This window comes from Scardinius erythrophthalmus (assembly GCF_964197995.2).
Source record: "Scardinius erythrophthalmus genome assembly, chromosome: 5".
Taxonomy (NCBI): domain Eukaryota; kingdom Metazoa; phylum Chordata; class Actinopteri; order Cypriniformes; family Leuciscidae; genus Scardinius; species Scardinius erythrophthalmus.
Window position 1 is genome coordinate 35,208,867 of NC_138225.1, and position 23,934 is coordinate 35,232,800.

General features: G+C 37.0%; 1 protein-coding gene across 5 annotated transcripts; it reads left to right on the forward strand.

Annotated features, from left to right (window-relative positions):
- Nucleotides 1–981: 981 nt before the first annotated feature.
- Nucleotides 982–21,369, forward strand: slc14a2 (solute carrier family 14 member 2). Of its 5 annotated transcripts, XM_081365164.1 has the most exons (13): nt 982–1,084; nt 1,293–1,356; nt 5,627–5,699; nt 7,668–8,035; nt 16,227–16,286; nt 16,434–16,602; nt 17,016–17,205; nt 17,302–17,430; nt 19,121–19,313; nt 19,928–20,075; nt 20,178–20,312; nt 20,412–20,461; nt 20,542–21,369. In XM_081365164.1, the coding sequence occupies exons 4-13, from the start codon at nt 8,024–8,026 to the stop codon at nt 20,905–20,907; spliced, it is 1,452 nt and encodes a 483-aa protein (XP_081221290.1). In that variant the 5' UTR covers nt 982–1,084; nt 1,293–1,356; nt 5,627–5,699; nt 7,668–8,023; the 3' UTR covers nt 20,908–21,369. The 5 variants fall into 5 exon arrangements, with proteins under 5 accessions (XP_081221290.1, XP_081221288.1, XP_081221289.1 ...); XM_081365162.1 differs by lacking the exon at nt 7,668–8,035 and having other exon boundaries at nt 1,293–1,504; XM_081365163.1 differs by lacking the exon at nt 7,668–8,035.
- Nucleotides 21,370–23,934: the final 2,565 nt, after the last annotated feature.

Below are 23,934 nucleotides of genomic sequence, written 5' to 3' on the forward strand. Positions count from 1 at the left end.
GCAGTTCTTCCACAAGAAAGTTAATACTAATATATATTGAAGCTGCACAGTGTCATTCACACAAACATTATCACTAACACGGTGGTTATCAGTGTAACACGTGAAATTTTAAAAATGCAATAAACATTAATTTAACAACATTAAATGTAACATAAACCCCTAATGTACATAACTGATTAGAAAAAACGAAGAAAACTATGAAGAAACATACATAGTTATTTCAACAAAAATACATCAAATGTGAAGTGTCACAGGGAATTGTGGGAATGTCAATTTATGTTTTTTCACTGTAAATTACTATTACTAATTTACTATGTTACAGTAAAATTACATTAAATGTACCGTTCTGATGATACCGATCTATCACAGTTATTTACCGTATATAGTACGGAAACTTTCTGCTAACCAATTAACAGTTTTTCACTGTAGCATTTTTACAGTCTTTTACCGTTAAAATTACCATCATTTTTTACAGTTAGCTTAAAATTCAGTATGTCATAATAGTATAATTTTATATTAATATTTAAAAAAAAATGTTTGAATGCACTACATGTAACTGTGCTGATAACTGAGTATTGTTAAATCTGATTTGTAAAACCATTTGTATGTGTAACAAGTGTTCCTCTGGTTCCCTAATGGAAAACCTAAGTGGCCCCCAGGTGATTTGAGTTATAAATATAAAAGCGTGAGGATTTTCAAATATTCCTCCTTTAAAACTGTTCAGAAATCCCTCATCCCTTTTGCACTCTGCTTATGTAAGGAACCATCAATCATACTTTCACTCTTTTCCTTGTGCTATTTTTCCTGCAAGACGCAGTGACTTGAACTTGAGATTTACTTTCTTGTAACTCCCCCCCCCCCCCCTTGTTTCTCCAAGTCTTTGATTGCTCTTCCTGAGAGCTACTTACAGGAAAACTCTCCCAGCAGAGCACTCAGGTTACTGTTTAGTAAAAAGGCGCTTTTATTCGCAGTAATTAGTGAGGCTAACTCAAGGCTCGGAGCAAAGCACGCAAGTCTCCTTCTCCGGCGCTCTCTTTCCAAACATACAGAGAGGATCTGAAAGGTTAGGTCCTCAGACGCCGAGGTGAGACATTTTTCCTACGGCACAGCTCTTAAAACATTAGAACTACACTGTTATGTTAGTGTCCGTGTCTGTTTTGTTTTGGAAACACTTCACTCTCCAAGCTTTTCATACGTTTGCATGGGACTCACTTGTTTTTAGGATGACTATGCAGTGGCCACTCCATATGATCTCACATATCAAATGATAATAACCATGTGTCAATATACAGGATTCAAGCACTAAAGATGTGGGATCGATGCTAGGAAGAAGTGGCTGATACCACGGCAGAGCTGGTGAGAGTTCACTAGCACTGAGCAAGGCACTTAACACCCGATTGCTAGAGGCAAACTGACCCTTAGTCGCTCTGGAGAATTAATTGAATCTGAAACGGTGGATGACTGTGACATTATGTAACGCCACTGAAGTCAGAAATGGAAGAAGGTAATATGTTACTGTTTATGTTGCTTAGGTTCCATCACAGTGATGAGTGTTGATTTTATTTTGTTCTCTTCACTTCAGGGCAGTGTTTTCTTCTTCTCTTTATTGTTTTGGATTCAAGTGCTCTTTGAGCAAATACATTATATAACCCTCTAGGTTTTTTCCATGTACTTTTTTTTCTTTTCTTTTTTACTTGGTACCAGAAACACTATTAAAGGAATATCCTGGGACCATTACAAGTTAAGCTCAATCGGCAGAATTTGTGGAATAATGTTGATTACCACAAAAATATAATTGAACCTTTCCATCGTTTTGTAAGAAAAACAAAAATATGGGTTACAGCGAGGCACCTGTAATGGAAATGAATGAGTCCAATACCTAAGTGAACTGTAATACTTGCCATTTTAGTATAGCCACAAATAAATACACGTTAAGATGATTAGGTATCACTTTTTTTCGATAGTCCACTTTAGACATTCTACTAACTATACGTAACTTTGCAACTACATGTCAACTACCAGTCATTAGAGTATTAGTAGACTATCTGCTTAATATCTGCTAACACTTTATTTTGATGGTCCAGACATAAGAAACAAGTACGTCAACTTATTCTGCTAACCCTAAACCTAACCTAACTGTCTACTATGGAAGCTTGTTTCCGCCACTGAATAATAAATAAATAATAATAATTGCGACTTTTTATCTCACAATTCTGACTTTTTTTCTCACAATTGCGATATATCAAGTCAGAATTGTGACTATTTTTCTCAGAATTGCGAGATATGAAGTCAGAATTGTGAGAAATAAAGTCACAATTCTGAGAAATAAAGTCGCAATTCTGAGAAATAAAGTCGCAATTGCGAGATATAAAGTCGCAATTCTGAGAAATAAAGTTGCAATTGCGAGATATAAAGTCGCAATTCTGAGAAATGAAGTCGCAATTGGGAGATATAAAGTCAGAATTGCATGATATAAAGTCGCAATTGCATGTTATAAAGTCAGAATTGTGAGATATAAACTATTCTGAGGTAAAAAAAAAAAATCTGTCTTTTTTCCCTTAGAATTGGACTTTATATCTCACAATTGTGAGTTTATATCTCACAATTCTGAGAAAATATGTCAGAATTGCGTGATTATAAAGTCGCAATTGCGAGAAAAAAAGTCAGAATTCTGACTTTATATCTCGCAATTCTGACTTTATAACACGCAATTGTGACTTTATTTCACGCAATTCTGACTTTATATCTCGCAATTCTGACTTTATAACACGCAATTGCGACTTTATTTCACGCAATTCTGACTTTATATCTCGCAATTCTGAGAAATAAAGTCAGAATTGCGAGATGTAAACTCGCAATTGTGAGATAAAAAGTCGCAATTATCTTTTAAAATGTTTCATTTTGTGGCGGAAACAAGCTTCCATAGTCTACTATTACTCTAGTGAGAGTTAGTTGACATGTAGTTGCAAATTAATGAGAGTTAAAGCAACACCAAAGCACTTCTCCTCTTCGATCCCCCTACAGGTTGGAAGTGGAATTGTCCATTACCGCTGTCGTAAATAATTTAGCCTACCGTCGCTCGCACGATATTTGTTTATCCAGCACCGGCTTTGGAAATAACGATGTCCACAGACAAGGCAGAGTATGTTGCATGATTTTATGAAAGTATCAGAAACGGCAATTTTTTATATAGGCTCCACCTATCGGCTATAGTAACGCTTGCCGTAAAGCAAGTCAAATTTGTAGTTTCTTATGTCTCATTCAAACTACAGATCCGCTACCCGATCTGGCAAACTTGCAAAGTGTGGTTATAACCGATAGAGGGTCGCAAAGGGAATGCAGAAGTGCCGTTCACCCTGTTACGAGTTGATGAACCACTGAAACAATTTTGGAAACATTATTTTAAGGCAGGCTACAAAAGAGTCTTTGGTGTTGCTTTAATTGACATGTTGTTAGAATGTCTAAATTGGACTATCGAAATAAAGTATAACCAATCATTTTAGTGTGAAAAAATCCTTACTAACCTTTAATGTGTAAAGTTATAGCAAATTTTACAACTTTATATCCAAATTTTACAACCGTTTTTTAATACTCCAATAACTGGCCAAATTCACCCCGGTTTTTGCAAATTTTTTATTAAGTAACGTTAATGCTGCATGAAAGTGCATAAGGAAAATAATAAGGGCTGAATCAAACAAACGAATAAAATATGTAACCTGAAAACCCTAAAGATCTAAAACTTGACACATTAATGAAAAGAGTCTTCTGTCTACCCGTCAGATTTTTTTTTTTTTTATCCATACCCAAACTGTTCCTGACTATTCACAGCTGGTTTCATTTTCCCGCTCCTTGAGAAACTGCACTCCTGTGCCCCAGCAATAGCACATTATTGTAAACATATAATTTCATAGTGAAAGCAGCTCAGGTTGTTGGCTTTTTGCCGCCATTTCATTTAGAGTCAAACTGGGGATGTTGCCAACATCTGGTCTGTGTCAATGTTAAGGGTTTTCAACCATTTGCCCCTCAAACTGCCATGTGTGAGGATACAACGCAGGGTTTTGTGATTAATCAGAGGCACCGCGGTAATCGTGAAGGCACTATGTTCAGTGCAAAGTAAAGTAGGCCAGATTAGAAGGTGTAGAGGCACTGTAAGTGTTTATTCATTTCAGGTTTACATGTTACATTGAGTCAAATTACTAAATATGACAAAATATAACACATCTGGTTAGACTTTATGCTGTGAGGCATTTTATTTGCCCTTTATTTCAAATTTAGTTATGCTTCTTTTGTTACATTTTAAGAATGTGAAGCATTTATTTTTATGTAATGCACTGCACTACAACCAGGGTAAGCTGCACGGTAAAAAAAAATATTTTCATTATCACAACTTTTTATCTTTTGTCAAATCAATTTAGATAATTAATGTGGTTCAGATTACATACTATTTTGAGTTTCTATTGGTTAAATCAATCTCCTTCATTGCATTAACTACAATTTTTATTTTCAATCAACTCAACATTTTAAGGCAACCAGGTAACTTACTTTTTTAAGTTAAACCAACAATATTTTTTTACAGTGCTGCTTCTACATCAGTGTTATTCACCTATCATCTCCCTCTGAATTTAGAGATAATGTTATGAGTAGTGTTAGGTTTAGGGATTGAGATATTTCAGATATATGTTGTTCCAGGATCAACAAAATATGTTGACACAGGAACATGTCTAACTGTGCAAAATCAGAATCTGATTACAGCATCATAAATTGCAGCAGGCCAGGTGATGTTTGAAACCCATCAGATCTTACAGACAGGTCAGTAACTGGTGAACGTGATTTCACCAAGTACCGCATGTTTCTGGATCAACATCTTTGTTGATCCTGGAACAACTTTCCAATCAACCAATCAGATTTGACGGACAAGTTTAAAGTTTATGTCAAGTTTAAAACCAGGCTTAGAACCAGGGTGAGGTGCTTCAACATCAGTGTTATTCACCTATCACTTCCCTCTGATTTTAGGGAAACATTATGTGGTTAGGTTTAGGGGTAGGGATAGGGAAAGGACTACATTTTGGGACAGGAATGTTATTCCAGGATCAACAAAATATGTTGATCCAGGAACATGTCTTACTTGGCAAAATTACGGTGACCCTTGGATGTCTTTAAGAACAAAGTATTGTGTAGCCCATCAGTCTTAGAGTTATGGCAAAATATTGCAGATGAACAGCATTAAACATGCCCATTGCCATAAACTCTATACAACTTTCATGCCTTGTGGTTGTCTTTTGTTTATCAGTAGATGTTGAGAAGAGAATTCTCGGCACTGCAACCATTGGGGGATCTTAAACAAATGGTCACTGTCTCTTATAGTGACTTTGACAAGTAAACAGCAGATGTGTTTTTAGAGGCGTCATGCTAGATGCTTTTTAGAAACCACTGGAGAGAAAATCCTTCAAATACTGGACTAATAGGCAAAATATATGACATGAATTATTTGAATATAGCCTAGCATCTGGAGAAGCATTTCAGCATTTACTTGTATAAATGTGTGATTGCATGTTATATATTATGTTAAATGTGAAAAATATTGTAAAAGATCAACCGGTAATATATGTTTGCATTCCTGTATAAGCATTTCTGTAGAGGATGACACTAGCAGCGCCAAGGTCGTGGCTTCGACTTCAATGGAACTGAAAAAATGCAATGTAAGTTGCTTTAAATAAAAGTGCATGCCAAATTCACAAGTGTAAAATAAAACGTAATTTGCAAGATCACATGCCGATGGAGCAACATTTTTAGTGCTGTTCTAAATTTGACTGGAAAAGTATTATTGATAAAGGTGTTGTTCTGGTCAGTACTATCAGCTCTTGTCTGAGCATCTCACCTGAGCTTTTGTTTTAAAAAAAATAAATAAAATAAAATATTGCAATCACTATGTAATTTTTTCCGCACAAGATGGCAAAGTATGTTATTATTATTATTATTGTAAACCTTGCTGTGTGAGTTATGGCACAGAACATTCACTCCCTTTGGAGAATTCACTGGCTGTGTTCCATGGCAGCTGGAAGCCATCACAAACTCCAATTACTGTCTGTCTGTGTCAACATCTGGAAACCACTTCTGCTCCTTTGGCTGTCTGTATAGTGTGAGTAAGGTAGTTGGCCATATATAGCCAACCTATTGTATATGGAATGTAGGGACAGTGCTGTAGGCGGGAGAGCGTAGATGTCGCTGCACTCTCGCTTGACATTGACCGATGACTTGACAGATCCTTCAGTGATAGTATGAAGGACCATAGCATGAATTACAGGGATTTGTGAACTGTCACCTGTGGTTTATGTAGTCTTCGGGACCTGACCTGAAAGAACTTTAGTCTCACTATCCTATCACTAAATCTAGATGATTTAGCTCTAGACTTTTGATAAAAGCGTTTTATAGTTCAGGAATCACTTTACATGACTCTCACTTGTTTTTTACAAGGAATATTCGACCAGGTTCTTTTATAATAAAACAAAATGAGAACATCATGCTCCGTCAGAATTTCTCCCTCAGGTCTGTTTCATTTTTATCTTCTCGTGAGTTCATACTCGCCTGCACTGCACCGGTTGTGTAGTACCTTCAAGAAACCATAAAGATGGAACCGTTGTCACTTGTAATTTCAGTGTGACGCACGTGCAAATAAAGCCAGTCAGGATTATTCATTCTCTGGTAGGCCTGCAGCTCAACTAGGCTACTACTTTCGGGCAATACGTAATTGTTTGGGCACGTGGTCTGACTGTCTGCAATGTAGCGCTGGCACTCACACTCGAGGAATTCACATTTTGATGTGCAGCTCCATTTTGCAGACATGACAAAAAAGCTGCAGAATTTATAACCTCATTTCCTACTCAAAAATAATTATTGGTTATTTTAAGACAGTTGGCAAAATTCTCTTTAGTATTATAGACTATATTACTAGGAAGAAGCAAATGTTTTCCTCATTTTGTGATACTTAAATTGCCTCGAAATTAGACAGAGCAGTTTACCCCACATGTGTTTTCAATTCAGTTAACTGTAATGGGTTTGAGCGCACACACACACACACACACACACACAAATCTGGATTCAGGCATTTTCTTCAATTAATTGATTTTCAGCATAAGTCAGACATGAGAAAGATTTGATTGGTTGAAGTCCAGCGCATGATAAATGTAAATGACGAGTAAGTTAAGTTTATTATGAATTAACCACAATCTTCCATTGTTTGCAAAATTGTTTGGACAATATTGCATTTGCTCTTAAAGCTGGTCTTCCATATGGAAATCTCATCACATTGCCTGCCAAACCCTCTCTTACAAAAAGAAAACTTGCATTCCTGTTATTGAGTGTCATGATGTTTCAAGTTCAATTGACGTTAGTTGGATTAAAATAATACACAGATGGAGAGATGAATGGTCTTATATTTCTTGATTTGGCACTACAGGTCAGTTAATTTGTAACTCACTGAATAGATAGTTGTAATCAGGACAGTCTATAATTAATTTTAATACTCTTGGTTTAAATTTAAGAAATGCATTAACCGTCAGTGTAGAAAGTTAAAGCAAAGTGCAATCTTTCTTAATTTCCTTCCAAATAGTATTGTAATAAAATGAGTGTTCTTTTCTTAAACAACATTTTGTGTTCTTCTGCTTTAGACATGAAAACACAACTTACTCCACGAGCATGATGACAGCATTTAAAAAAGTGGAACTCTTCTGCCCTCTTGTGTTCAATGGGATTGCATTGGTCATCATCTGTCCTGCCTGGAGGTGGAGCTGTGCATCTTGTTTTAAAGAGGAAATGAACGCAACTTTATCATTAATTCAACCAAATATTTGGCACTTAAAACTGATGTGCAAACCTAGTCAGTGTACAGACTGCTTTTTAAATAGGATAGCCTACTGGCAGTCCTCATTCCCACAGGTACAAGAATCAACGGTAATTGCAGTGAATTGTTTTTTATTACAGTTGTGATACCAGAGAGAAAGAACATTGCCAAGGGCACTTGAGGATGTCTCATCATGTGAGTAATTTGTTTGTGGCCATTTATTTGTATACCATCACCACTGTGCAGTCCTAATAACAGGAAACCAAAAAAAAAAAAAAAAAAAATCGAAAGATTAAAAAAAAAGTAAAAAATAAAATAAAAATCATTCTAGGCCTGCTTTCATAAGATATGGCCCTCTTCTTCTATTTTATTTAATTTTTTCATCCACAACATTAAAAGCACCTGCCTAATATTGTGGTCCCCCTTGTTCGGCCAAAACAGTTGTGATGCGCAAGGTTCTGAAAGTGACCTGTGGTGTCTGGCACAAAGACATTAGCCGCAGATTCTTTAAGCCCTGCAAGTTGCAAGGTGGGGTTTCCATGGATCAGATTTGTTGTTCCAGCACATCCCATAGATACTCAATTGGATTGATATGTGGGGGATTTTGAAGCAAAGGCAACACCTTGAACTTGTTTCTCAATGTTCCTTGACAATGTTCCTCAAACCATTCGTGAAAATGTTTTGCACTGTGGCAGAATGCAATATGTCCTGCTGAAAGAGGCCACTGCCATCATGGAACACCATTACCATGAATGGGTAACATGGTCTGCACCAATCTTTAGGTGGTACAAATCTAGGTTTCCCAGCAGACATTGCCCAGAGCACTGGATGTCCTTCCTTGCACCTCTTGGTACCACTGCATACCGGGTACACCCCACAAGACTTACTGTTTTGGAGATGCTCTGACCCAGTCATCTAGCCATCACTATTTGGCCCTTGTCAAAGTCATTTAGATTTTTCACTTTTCAATTTTTACTGCTTCCAAAACATGAAAATCTAGAACTGACTGTTGTCTTGCTACCACATATATACAGTAACAGCCCTTAATGACAGGTAGACTAATTGTCACAATATAACAAATAACAATAGCCTATATGTTATTCACTTAACCTCTCAGTGCTTTTAATGTTGTGGTGGCTGAACAGTTTATACTATATATATAAAACATGTCAGTTCAGTCAAGCTAAATTTAGTCAGTTTAATCACCAAGTTAAATGACAGCATTCATGAGTCACATGAGTGCATGAGTAGAATTGTTTAGCGTGTGATAGTTGTCCATCAAAGGCATTTATGATTGTCATTTTTAGTTCTTACATAAACACCATTAACAGACAATGACATAACATTATCATATCTTTACTGCATGTATAGTTATGAAGCCACCCAAAAGGAAGTGGCCTGTGTACGATTCTTCATTTTGTTTTAAATAATGGTCTAAAGTGTTGTTTAATGTAAATGGTTATCAGAGAGCACAGAATAAATAGGTACATTTTTCAAAAGCTAAAGATCTACTACACTAAATAGAAAATATAACACATCCCCAAATAACAATTTTGCAGGTGTTTCTGTCAATCACCTGTACTGTGACAGTGGGGACACCTCTTGAATAAAATATCACTTTAACCTAATGCTGATTTTTACTCTGTAGTGATTTTTACTCATGATAAAGATGATTCAGCTACCATTCACCCTATATAATGGTTTTAAATATAAGACTGCTGAAAACCCCAGAATAAACCAGCATGCATTCCAGTAGTGCTGATAGTTGGTGGAGCAGAAAAGTCATGCCATTCACAAGCAAAGATGAGCTGCTCAACCACCAGCAGCACTCCTGCTTCTCATGCGGGACCAGCAACCAGCATCCCATGCTCGTCCCAGCATGCAACATACAACATACCTTTTGCTATTTTTCATGCAGGCAAAGAAACATTAAAATTAAATTATTCAGAAAAGCAATACACTATGTTTTGCTCAAGTGTATCCAATATCATAAATTCTATTTTTTTGCAGTATAAATAGACTTGGCATACAATATAATATAAACACACTTAATCTGTGCTAAAATATCTTATATAATATGGTTAAAAAATATCTTGGCTTGTTGATCAACTTTGAAGTTAACTGTTGGATCCAATTGAATGGAAAATAATATAATACAATTGCTAGTAGGAAAGAAGATGTTTGTCATGAGAATTAATACTACATGAAGCTAAGCTATCTCTCATTTTAAACATAGGCTAACAACTGGGATTGGTATTAAACCTATTGGGCCATTAAAAAAAAAACCTGTCTATTGTTTGACTTAATGTTTTCACATTCCACAGATATCAGAGAATAGAGAACAGTCCACTATTGATTGCAAGTTCCTGAGACACTTGTAGTATTTAAAGGGATAGGGTAGGCAATTTCAGAGAGGCTAGCAATAGCAAGCTAGCTTTGAAAGCATAAGATCCCACCCTCCCTTCAGAGTGTCTCCAAAGCCACGCCTCCTCCAAAACACACAAACTCACACAGAAAGAGTATGCAACCCAGCTAGATTTTTTTTGCTCCAAAAATATCTAAGAACATTTCCCTGCAGTATTATAGTAATGTTTTCAGTGGGAAGTTTTATTGTTGTTCCCAGAATGTTCTCCTGAAAGGTAGGATAACATTCTCTAAAATTTTCTATAGGTTTAGTGATAACATTGTTAGAACATTATTCACTAACGTTCTCATAAACATTTTAGCATGAAGTTTTACTTTTGTTCCTAGAATGTTCTTCTAAAAGATAGGAGAACATTCTCTTAAAAACATTCTAGTGATAACATTGTTAGAACATTATCTCCCCATGCATTCTTTTAAAGTTTTTAGCAGGAAGTTTTATTTTTGTTCACAGAATGTTCTCTTAAAAGATAGGATAGCATTCTCTAAAACATTCTATATGTTTAGTGATAACATTGTTAGAACATTGTCAAGTCAAGTTGTCACCTACATTTATATAGCGCTTTTTACAATACAGATTGTTTCAAAGCAGCTTTACAGTGATAACAGGAAAATAATGCAACAAAGTTTGTTTCGGCTGTACAGAAGATCTAGAAGAAAATAGCATCATAGTCCAGCTTAAGTAAGTTGTCTACCTTAACATTCTCAAAAAGTTTTATCTTTGCTCTCAGAATGTTCTCCTAAACATAAAAATCTTATCTATGACATTGTTAAAACATAATCTGAACAGCCCTCCGGAGCAGATACGCAGAGCTTCTATTTTTGCCGGATGCCGGAGAGCACTTATATCGCACGGTCATACGTCAATTTGCGAGATCTCGTGGGTCCTCGTGACTTCAGCTGTCAGTCATGGCCGCAGCCGTTCCGCAACAAATCCAGACCTGGTGGGTACTGAAGGACGACGGAGCACGGAGCCGACACCGCAGCCGTTCCGCAGTTGGTGGAAAACCGGGGTTAGAATCACGACTGAACGCTTGCACAGCTGATCAAACTCTGAACATGGCGACTAACGCAATGTCTCTCCCCCGCCTCTCAGGGAACCGAGGTTACGATAGTAACCGGAGACGTTTCCTTTTGAGAGCTGTAACTCTACATTGCGTAGCAACACTGCGGGAACTGTATTAAATCCCACCGTGAAAGTAGTGAAGATAAGCCTGGAGAAACGAGGTCAAGCTACACCAGCCACGGAAGGGACAGACAGTCAGCCAATAGTGCTCGCATCTGATAGGCGGAACTAGACCAATGAGACATCAGCTCGACCCTATCCATATTTGCATATCCAAATGCAATGAAAGCGAAGGCTGCACTGATCCAGGGGCTCGAACGGCGGTAGAGAGAGAGCCCTCAAAACTAGAGCTAGATCCCACAGCGGCACAGATGAAGGACATAATCTCCTCGCCCCCCTGAGAAATTGGTCACCAGAGTGTGCTTACCGATAGATTACCCGTCAACCGTAATGTCTTCTCCTGTTATTGTCACTTGCACTATATGTCACAGCATTCTCTGTCAGCAATGAAGGATATACATGTGATACATGGAGGGAGACAGTCAGGCTGACGGAGAAGATTTCAGAACTAGAGACACGTGTCCAAACTTTAATCGAGGATAGTAAGAATGCAAGGGCTTTAGATACTGCTTTGGATGCGACTAGCTTAGTGAACTCTGTACATTGTTCGGTTCCGGCTGTAGAGCTCGTGCAGCAGGGCAACTGGGTGACCGTGAGATGCTGTAGTCAAGGGACAAAACACCGCTCTTCCGTTCCGATTACAACATTAAACAGATTCTCTCCACTCAGTGAAGCACCCACTGAGAATCCTAAACCCATTTAAATGTGAAAATGTAATTGATGTTCAAATGATAAAGCTCGGGTTGCTGAATATTCGATCCCTTACTTCAAAAGCACTTATTGTTAAAAAAATGATTACAGATTATAACCTAGATGTGCTGTGTTTGACAGAAACCTTGCTACAACCAGACATTTACATAAATGAGTCCACCCCCCAAGATTACTGTTATAAACATGAGCCTTGTCTGAATAGTAATATCTTCAGAATTACTGGGAAGTCTTGTTTTAAATATAATTCTTTTGAAATGTAACACTATCTAGTGTAAATGAAAAGTCACGTTTGAGATTTGTGCTGGCTTCGGTATACAGGCCACCAGGGCACCATACAGACTTTATCAAAAAATTTGCTGATTTTCTATCAGAGTTAGTACTGGCTGGAGATAAAGTCCTGATTGTTGGTGATTTTAACATACATGTAGATAATGAAAAAGATGCATTGGAATTGGCATTTAAATACATTCTGAACTCTATTGGAGTTAGACAACACGTGTCAAGACCTACTCATTGTCGTTATCATATTCTAGATCTAATATTATCACATAGTATCAATGTTGATGCTGTTGAAATTCTACAGCAGAATGATGACATCTCAGATTATTATCTATTTATGTATATTAATTTAGCCAAGGCTGCAAAGTCTACTCCATGTTACAAATATGTTAGACCTATCACACCGGCCACTAAAGATTGCTTTATAAATAATCTTCCTGATCAGTTTTATCTCGTCAGCATCCCAGATAGCTTAGAAGAACTCGATATTGCGACAGAAATGTTTGACTTTAAGAGTTTTACACATTCTCTCATTTAAGAGTTTTCAGGCCCTTAAGAGAGCAGCCAGAAAAATGGAGCGCAACTGGAAGAAAATAAAAACTAGAGTTTTTTTCGCATTTCATGGAAAGAGAGCACGATTGCGTACAGAGAGGCCTTAAAGCTGCCAGATCTGCTTATTTTTCAACCCTATTAGAAGAAAATAAACCTCAGATGTTTCCAAGCAGCACAGCAGTGATGACTTATGAACTTCTTTACTAACAAGATTGATAATATCAGGGAGAAAATTATAACTATGCAGCCGTCTACTACAGTATCGCATCAAGCAGTGTATTGTAGTTTCCTTGAGGAAAATTTCTATTTATTCATTGCTATAGGAGAGGAAGAATTTTCTAAACTCGTAAAACCATCTAAATCGACAAACATGTATGTTAGACCCTATACAGCCAAGCTAGGTTTATACTCGACGCGTCCGCATGAGCGTGAAGATGCGCGCGGCAAAAATGAAGTCATTGCGGTGTGGGGGCGGTCGTGTGCGTTGGGTGTGCAAGACCCCATTTCGCTTGGCGGTGTGCGCGGCTTTTTTTTGGAATAGCGCGCTCTGCTCCGCATCCGAAGATGAACAACTTCGAGCCAAATCTGGCCGAGCTCGAACTTCTCACCAGAGTTTGCACGTCTAAATTAGTTGCTTACATTTAAAATATGAGCATACAAAAGCATAAAACGTATTTTTAATTAACATAAAGGTCCATGTTTAATAAAAATGTTCACAAAACTTAATGAAATGTTTAGTGAAATTAGAAAAAAATGTAAGAGATTGTTAATTTAGTTATACACATTCTCATATCCATATATTTTGTTTTATTGTCATGAGTAATAATCTCAGGGTTTACTGGGTTTTACACAATTCTTTTTGCAGTGTGGTATTGGTGGTGGTGTACTAAAATAAACATTGTCACGTGTGTAGGCTATTGCTTTCTTCTTCTCACCGCTGATTCCTGATGATTTAGAGGACAATTACTCGAGGTGCCCCCTGTCGCCAGGTACACAGCGGTCTGCTTTTCACCTCAGTAAGAGGCGAGAACGGGCAGAGATTGCAGTTCTTCTAGTGAAAGACGCGATAGAGCCTGTCCCTCCAGCCGAGATAAAGAAAGGGTTCTACAGCTCTTACTTCATCGTACCCAACAAAAAGGAGGCGGGTTGAGACCAATCCTAGATCTGCGAGTAGCTGCGATCGTGCTCTATACAGACTCCTGTTCAAGATGCTCACACAGAGACACATGCTGACAAATGTCCGACACCAAGATTGATTCGTGGTGATAGACCTGAAGGATGCATACTTTCACGTCTCGATCCTTCATCAGCACAGGCCGTTCCTGCTGTTTGCTTTAGAAGGACGGGTATCAGTAAAAGGTCCTACCTTTCGGGTTGTCCTTGTTTCCCCGCGTCTTCACGAAAGTCACAGAGGCATTGAGGGAAGTGGGCATTCATATCCTCATCTACCTCGACGTGGCTAATCCTAGCCCACACTCAAGAGTTGTTTTGTGTGCACAGGGCTTGGTCCTCAAGCACTTAGCCTGGTTGGGACTGGTGAACTGGGAAATGAGCAAGCTCTCCTCTGTGCAGAGCATCTCTTTTCTCGGTGTGGAGTTGGACTTGATTGCCATGACAACACGTCTTTCACAAGACCGTACTCAGTTAATGCAGAACTGCTTGAACCTCTTCAAACGAAAGACAGTGGTACCACTGAAATATTTTTAGAGGCTCCTGGGGCATATGACATCCTCGGCCATGGTGATGCTGCTTGGATGATGCATATTAGACCGCCTCAGCACTGGCTTCAGTTCGAGTCCTGAGATGGACATGGTGCCACGACACATATCGTGTGGCCACCATGTCGATTTGTCTTTGCACTTTCAACCCTTGTTTGGAGCTTGTGTTTCTACAGGCAGGAGTTTCATCAGAGGTGTTTGGGCTCCCAAGAGCGGCCCTGCAGTGTCAGTCTCAACACAATGTCTCGTTCCTTCCATCAGAGAACCGAGGTTACAACAGTATCTGAGACTATTTTGGGTATTTCATTTATGACCGCTGGAGAAGGTGTTAATCAGATAACAAAAGTTTGGGTTTAGTAATGCATCCTTTCTGAAAATTACTTTTTATTAGCAAGGATGCAGTAAATTAATCAAAATTATAAATAATTTATATTCTTTCAGAGATTTAATGATCAAAGAATCCGAAAAAATGTTTCATGGCTTCTACAAAAAAACAGCACAACCATTTTAATTAATAATAGTAAGAAATGTTTCTTGAACAACAAATCAGCATATTGGAAAGATTTCTGAAGGATCATTTGAGACAATTCAGCTTTGCCATCACAGGAATAAATTACATTTTGAAATATATTAAAACTATTTTTACTGTATTTTTTAATCAAATATATGCAGCCTTGGTGAAAATAAAGGACATCTTTTAAAAACCATAAAAAAACTTACCAACTCCAAACTTTTGAATGGTAGTAGTAATATAACTCCAACATGAAGAGAGATGAGCTGCTGATCTCCTGTTTGACAGTTATGTCTCACAAATGCTTTTGAACAGCTAATAAATATAACAGCCAGTGGCCTGAACGACAGAGGTCCTTTTGTTTTATCCCAACTAAGCTGATTATCAAGCTGCGATTTGCCTCAAGTATGTGTTAATCCATATTTGTTCTATGTGATCTGCTTATTAAATACTGAGACAAATTTGTGTTTGTTTTAGTTATTCAGTAACTCCATAGTAAAAACAATGATCAACAATTTATATCAATCATACCCAATGCATTTCTCATAAGCCATAAAGTGTTATTTTTATGGCTTTTAGCAGCCAATCAGACTGAGAGAGTGACAAAGCTAAATTGGTGACACTGCTCAAGTAGTGAACTGTGCTCAAGTAACCTGCTAAAGGAACGCAGAGAGAATTTAGAAGGAATGAGAGGAGGCTCTATCACTCATTTGCATCAGCGCTACATGAATAGAGGTGGAGCAGCGCATGCAGCCCAGCACTATAAAACCATCAGAGTAGTGGCTTTATGGACCATCAGAGCGTTGACTTCATTGCTTCTATAACTGGCTTCATATATGCCTGAAACACAACTAACTAAGGTAGATCTTCTTTCTTCTTTCTTCTCTCTCTCTCTCTCTCTCTCTCTCTCTCTCTCTCTCTCTCTCTCTCTCTCTAAATTAGTATGATGGTACCTATAGAATTATGAAATAATAAATACATTAATAATATTTCATTCTTTATTTGAAGGCTGGCCAACATCTCTGCAGAACTTCTACTTCACATTGTTCCAGTGCTCAAAACACAAAGGTGAGATGTTTCCTGTCTTTGTCTTTTGTAAAGGAAAATCCGGTCATGCTCGAGCCAGAATGTAAAAAACCCCTGCAAAGAATATCCTAATCCTTTTTTTTTCATCAGCATCATTATTATAACAATGAAATCCGTTGATATTTACAGGAGCTGCAACCACTCATGGCAAATCCACTCCATGAAACTACAGAGGAGAAGAAACAGCAGCCGCAGGGACCCGAGATGCCAATTTCACATCAGAAGTTTAAAGCAAAGCTCACCCAATGGCTCTCTTACATTACTGGAGACATGGCTGCGTTTGGTGAATGGATGAAAGGTACAAGAGTAAGCTAGATCTCAATAAGGAGCCAAATTTAGAAAGAAGGAAAAACAACAACATTAATTCTGCTAGTGAATAGTTAGTAGGAGATTGTTTGCACAAAAGTAATTTAGAAAATGATAAATTGATCTTTAGGGAGTTGTATAATGAGTGATCCACACCCAACTGAAAAACAATGCACAATTACTAAGCAAGAGACAAACAAACATGCGTTTACAATTTGACCTTTAATACCTAACTACAAATATGCATATTACACAGATATAAATATTATTAGCAAGTTATACTAGAAAAGTCATTATTTTATTACTTAAGGACAATGTAAATACAGTTTTGTATTCCATCTATGCAAACCTCTATGGCGAGTTTCTTTATACCCACTTGTACTCTCACATGTTTACCCTGTGCAGGGCAATTTATCTTGCTCCAGATTGTGGACTGGGTGCTGCGTGGAGCAGCTCAGGTGATGTTTGTGAACAACCCTCTCAGTGGACTGGTCATCTTTGCTGGACTGATCCTTCAGAACAGATGGTGGGCACTCAATGGTTTTGTTGGCACTCTGTTCGCTACAATTTCTGCACTCATCCTCTGTCAGAACAGGTATTTAGGCGATGACTTATAGTGCATTTACATTCTGATGCTCTAAATGTTTGAGCGTGGTTTCAAATTATAATCAATGTTTTATATCTCCCTAAGAGGAGCTATCGCAGCCGGCCTGTATGGATATAACGGCATCTTGGTTGGTCTTCTGATGGCGGTTTTCTCAAATGCAGGAGATTGGTACTGGTGGCTGCTTCTTCCCAATATCTTCATGTCAATGGCATGGTGAGTTCATCTCTTTGTTCTCCAGTTCATTTACGGCTAATTTAGACTTGTATCAAAAAAGGAAATAACTAAAGGCTGGAATACACCACACAAATATTGCACACTCGATTTGCAATCAGATCCAGTCTGCAGAAATTTGGTTAGCAAAAATCATGTAGTGCAGGGGTGTCCAAACTCAGTCCTGGAGGGCCACTATCCTGCAGAGTTTAGCTCTGCCTCAACACACCTACAGTACCTGGAAGTTTCTAGAATGTCTAGTAAGACCTTGATTATCTGGTTCAGGTGTGTTTAATTAGGGTTGGAGCTAAACTCTGCAAGAAAGTGGCCCTCCAGGAACAGGATTGGACATCCCTGATGTACTGTATGATGGGTACAGATTTTTTTAGCTTCTGACTATGAATACATCCAGTCGGTGGATATCAAAACATTTTTAGAACACATATTGATTTAATTTGTCATGCATCTCCTTGCAACAATTTTGTTGTGTCCAGAATAACTTGAATGTCTGGTAGTCTGTGACCCTCAGTCATTTAGTGTGCAGACAACAGTGGTTTCTGCAGTGGTACCGCAACAGACTTCTACCTGACAATCAAAGTGGCGTTATGTCACAAATGTGCAGGCACGTGGGAAGACCGGGAGTGCTTAGGGTGCCATTTGGGACAGGGCCTAAAATGCAAGGAATTTAGATCCTTCAAAAGCAGATAACTGCGACACACGCAAATGGAATGTTCCATCAGTCGAAGTGTGTCATATGATTGAGGTACTGAAGTTATCACATGGTAACAGAATGTTCGAAAATGTTAACATTTCCTGAACAGGGTTATGTTAGAACAAAGTCTTAGTCGACTTATCTGATTGTATTTATATAAATATTAGTTTATTAGTTCAAATATAAATATTCATGACATTTTACACAGGGGATCATATATTTTTGTTTATATTTTTTTGCTAGTCTAGACCAGTGGTTCTCAGCCAATTTTGGGTAACACTTTACAGTAAGGTTCATTAGTTAACATTAGTTACAGTAACTAACTCAGTTAACATGAACTAAGAATGAACAACACTTCTACAGCATTTTTTAATCTTAGTTAATATTAATTTCAATTTACTAATACATTATTAAAATCAAAGGTTGTATTTGTTAATGCACTGTGCACTAACATGAACAAACAGATTGACTAATACTGTAACAAATGTATTGATCATTGTTAGTTTGTGTTAGTTAATACATTAACTAATGTTAACTAATGAACCGTATTGTAAGGTACCCAGTTGTGCTTTTTATTTTAGATATCTAGTGGTGATCCAACACAATACCAAAATGATTTATCATACAACAGTAAACAAACACAAGCAAAATCTCTTTTACTCTGCATAGTTTTCTTCAATTTTGAGGATGACGGCATGGCACAGAAAGTGTCATGCAAATGATCTATCGGCATAGCTTCCAAGTGACGCATGAATCTGATTGGACACACACCCTTACACATCTCCAAGACATTGGAAGCATTTTTCCTCTCTATTAAAAGTGCATTGGTTTTACAAACTATACACAATGCCTTTTATTAATAGAAGATATTAATCGAATTTTTAACCAGTGACCGATATTTGGGCCACAACCCAACAGTTGAGAACCACCAGTTTAGACTCGTGCTGAATTATGAAATTCTAGCAGTGTTGTTTTCTCCAGTCCCATAGTGTCCAGTGCCTTGGCTTCCATCAACAGCCGGTGGGATCTGCCAGTTTTTACCCTTCCTTTTAACATACTAGTGTGCCTCCATATGGTGGCTACAGGCCACTACAATCATCACTTCCCGCAGATTCTCATCCAGCCACGCACATCCTTGCATAACATGACATGGTCTGAGCTGGATTATGCGAAGGTAAGAGCTAACAAGTTGAAATGAGGCCAAAATCAAAGAAGTGAAAGCTGTCCCAAAGTTGCATAACTCCCCCGGAAACAAGAAAGGGCGATCGAGCAACAGTTCTGTTTAGGAATCTTCTAGATTGATATCACATGACACTAAAGAAAGCAGGTTAATCATGAGACATTGTAACTGACATTGTGGAATTCAATCTAGCAGGAAATTCCAGATTTTCTGCTCAAATTTAATGTCAAGTTTAAAGCTCTAAGGCAGGATTATCTTCTAAAAGGCAAATCTTATGTAATACATAATAATAAAGAATTTTGAAATGTTTTTGAAAGAAGTCTCTTATGCTTACAAAGGCTGAATTTATTTGATGAAAAATACAGTAAACAGTAATATTGTGAAATATTATTACAATTTAAAATAACTGTTTTCTATTTGAATATATTTTAAAATGTAATTTATTTCTGTGATAGCAAAGCTGGATTTTCAGCAATTACTCTAATATGCACATTTGGTGTTCAACTATTGATAGTGGTTCTTATTCATATCAATGTTGAAAATAGCTGTTGCTGCAGTAAAATATGATATATTAAATATAATCACATTTTTTTTCTTTTTTTTTACAGCTTTTCAGCTCAATCCCTGTGGGTATTGGACAGGTATATGGGTGTGACAATGCTTGGACGGGTGGGATATTTATGATAGCCTTGTTCATCTCCTCACCCATAACATTAGCGCATGCAACTATTGGATCAGCAGTTGGTATGCTGTCAGGTAAGAGATCACAAGTGTATTAGAATGTTTAATAATAAATCTAATCAGCATTAAGACATTTTAAGATTGACGATTAAGGGGTAACTTTAACGTAACTTTCAGGTCTTGCTCTTGCTGCACCGTTCCAGAACATCTACTTTGGCTTGTGGGGTTATAACTGTGTTTTGGCCTGCATTGCCATTGGTGGGATGTTCTACGCTCTCACATGGCAGACACATCTTCTGGCTGTGGCCTGTGGTAGGTTCATATCAGATATTCCCTTTCCTTCCTGATTATGTAACGACAATTTCCTATAATAATGGGCAAATCACTGAAATTACAGTTGTTTTCCTGTAGCATTCTTCTGTGCATATCTCGGCTCGGCAATTGCAAATGTGATGTCCACTGTAAGTATTATAAACCCAAAACATAAAATTTGTACAAAAATGTGTGTGATTTTAAATGGATGTATATGGTATTTCAACAGTTTGGACTCCCAGCATGCACCTGGCCCTTCTGTCTTTCTGCCCTCACTTTCCTTTTGATCACTACGGAGACAAAAACCATTCATAAACTGCCTCTTGCTAAAGTCACATATCCTGAGAAAAACCTGATATACTTCTGGAAGATGAAGAAAGAGGAGAGAATCGACAAACAAAGGAAAAAACAAGAGCAGATGCAAGTGAAAGATGTAGAATCACAGCTGAAGAAAGAGGAAATAATAGTTGCAGTGAAAAAGAAAGATCAAGAGCCTCTGGATGCTTGCACCGTAGAAGTTCAGCAAGAGGAAACCACACAGAGTGGAACAAATAAGAATTCAGAGGCAATTGAACTTAATTTAACTCAATTATAAATTTCCCTTAAATGGTTCACATGATGTTTATTTGCTCAAAGAAAATGCCACACAGAAATAGCTAAGGTACATTGTTCTATTTTTAAACATTGAGGGTAATGAGCACCTTTTTACTTTTCTTTTTCTTTTCTTTTTTAACATTTGCCAGGTTAAAAAAAGAGTGACAAATACTTTTCCCTCAGCAGAAGCACATGTTATTCATTAAAAAAAAAATATATGTACTCATATACACAAGACATGATCTAGTTTGTAGAAATGTCAAAACAACAGGAAGGACATACACAATTAAGAATGCAAAAATATTTCATTGTGATGTACTGCTGTCAAAATGTTTCAACAATGCGTCAAGATTCTAATATATGAGCTAGTAAAGTTTTAGCTTCCAGGCAGGGAGGCAGATTACAAGTATGAAACATACTTGTTTTCAGTCATGGCATAAAATTATTTGCTGGTACAGTTTACTTTTTATTTTCCAGATTTAACAAATTTGTATCTGTTCATAAGCATCAAGGGGGAAACGAAGATAAATGAGAATGTATTATGAGATAGCCTGCACTATTCTAATGTTTTCATAATCTGTAACAGCTTTGTCTCATTTTAAAAATGACTTTTATACATTTTAATAAATATATATATTTTTACATGAAAGTTTTCAGTCTGTCTCTTTTGGAATATAGACATTTACCCAACTTTATTATAGATTTATTTAAATAAAAATGATGGAACACTTCATAATAACTTTAATAAAAATATTATTAGATCATGTTTTAACAGATATTTAGGTAATATATATTTAAAGTTAAAAATGTCAGGAAACTGATTCATAAATTTTCATTTATACTTGAATGTAAATGAATAAGTGAACTTTGATTTCAGTTAACAAATATGTTTATATTACACAGTTATGTGTACATTGTACATAAAATACAATAGAAACAACATGTTTTAATGTACATAATACATTAAAAATACTTTAAAAAAATCCCAATAATTTCCTATAGATCATCATAATTTCTGTTATACATTACTTACATTATACATTACTTAATGTTCCCCTAATCAGCATGCCTGGTTGTTATAAATAGAACTTTAAGTTACACTTTATTTTAAGGTGACGTAGCTACATTACTCAAATAAGTAGCGTACCGAGTAGTAGTTAACTACATTTTACTATATAGTTATGGGTTTGGTTTTGGGTTGGTTACTTGTAATTATGCATAATTTACTATTATTACTATAGTAAGAACATATAGTAACGTGTAACTAAGTCACCTTAAAATAAAGTGTTACCGAACTTTAGTGTAGAGGAGATGTGAGGTCTGAAGCTGATCGCATTGCTGCAGATGATAAAAAGGGTAGATATATAATTCATTTAGTCTTTCAAGTCTTTTTTTATTTTTAGTCTATTATTTCTAGTGCCCTTCAAAGTCTCAATCACAATCACAGTAGCCTAGAGCTCATGTCCTGATGCTGAACTCCCAACCTGCAAACCGCACTAACAATCTATCATGTGATATTCATTGTGTGGCGCCAACAGCAGCAGCACGATCAAAAAAAGCTTTTACAGTACATATCTGAAGATTAAAATCTCCAGAATGAGTTACCAAAGATCTCAGATACAAAGCTCTTATGCAACATGCACACTTATTTGACCCTAAAAAAAGGCCATTGCATGGAACAGTTCCAAAACCTCTCTTTTGCATAACATAAACAAAAAATGGCAATGTATATTAGTATTGTGTATTAGTGTATGCAATTGATATTTCTATATGTAGTTTATACTTTTTAAAGCACAATAGCTGTACTTGAGGAAACGTGGCTGTTCTTGATATTATCTTTGCTTGAGTTCTCACTTTTGATGAGATAATGGCCAATGAGACAATCTGTTCTGCATTCCATCAGATAAAGATACAACCTAGAAATTTCTGTGATCACATTTGCTTTTTCATAAACAGTAATGATGAGTGACTATATATGGTCTGTCATGTGAAATTTTGTTAACCCATGCCATTTCTGCAAAACGTTGCCATTTCCAGTTGAAATGAACACTAGAGGCATTAAAATACCAACAACTTTTGTTCCTTTTCACACAAACTATGATTACAAAGGGCGAATATGCATTAATACATTAAGTGGCATTAATAGGTTTATAGAATTGGAAAAGTTTTTAGGGCAAACTTGACCTGTATCGCTCTTCTCGCTAGTAAAATGGCACAGTCTTAGAGTTGAAATTTGACTAACTGGGGCCCAGATTAGTAAGCAGACAGACTGGCTAAACCGACCGTCTGCTAGCCGCCTCACGTCACAGAAGTCTGAGAAATCACAAAACATAAAGACTCTTTCACCTAGATATCATCATATGGAGACCGTGTCTGTTCCCTTAACTTATAAATTCAAAAAAACTCCCAAACCCATTTTAGGGTAAAAATTGTATTGATGTTCAACAAATAAAAAACAGACATAATACAGATGAACAAATGATAAAGCTCAGTTTGCTGCATATCAGATCCCTTTCTACAAAAGCACTTATTGTAAATTATATGATCACAGATCTTAACCTAGATGTGCTGTGTTTGACAGAAACCTGGCTAAAACCAGATAATTACATTACTTTAAATGAGTCTACTCCCCTAAAGATAGCTTTATGTAATGCTATCTAGTTAAATTCCATTTGACATTTTGTACTGGCCACTAGGGCACTTTTTCATTCAACAATTACATTTATTCTTTGCAATAGAAGATGAAAAAAATTGTCTATTAAACTTAAATTAACAAAATCAACAACATGTATGTTAGACCCATAGACTGTAAAAAAAGATTGGCGATGCACCCTCACTCTCTTCCATTGTAAAAAAGTGGAGGCACCAATGTCCCAATATAGCGCTGACATCTTACGCTGATTCGGGACCTGAGTCTGCGCAGTAGTGAGCGTGAAGTGGAACCGCAGTATCAAGACCCCGCGAAATGTAGAAATTAAAGTTAAAGCTCCAATCTCCTCCCCAAAATCAATCATGACGACACATCCCT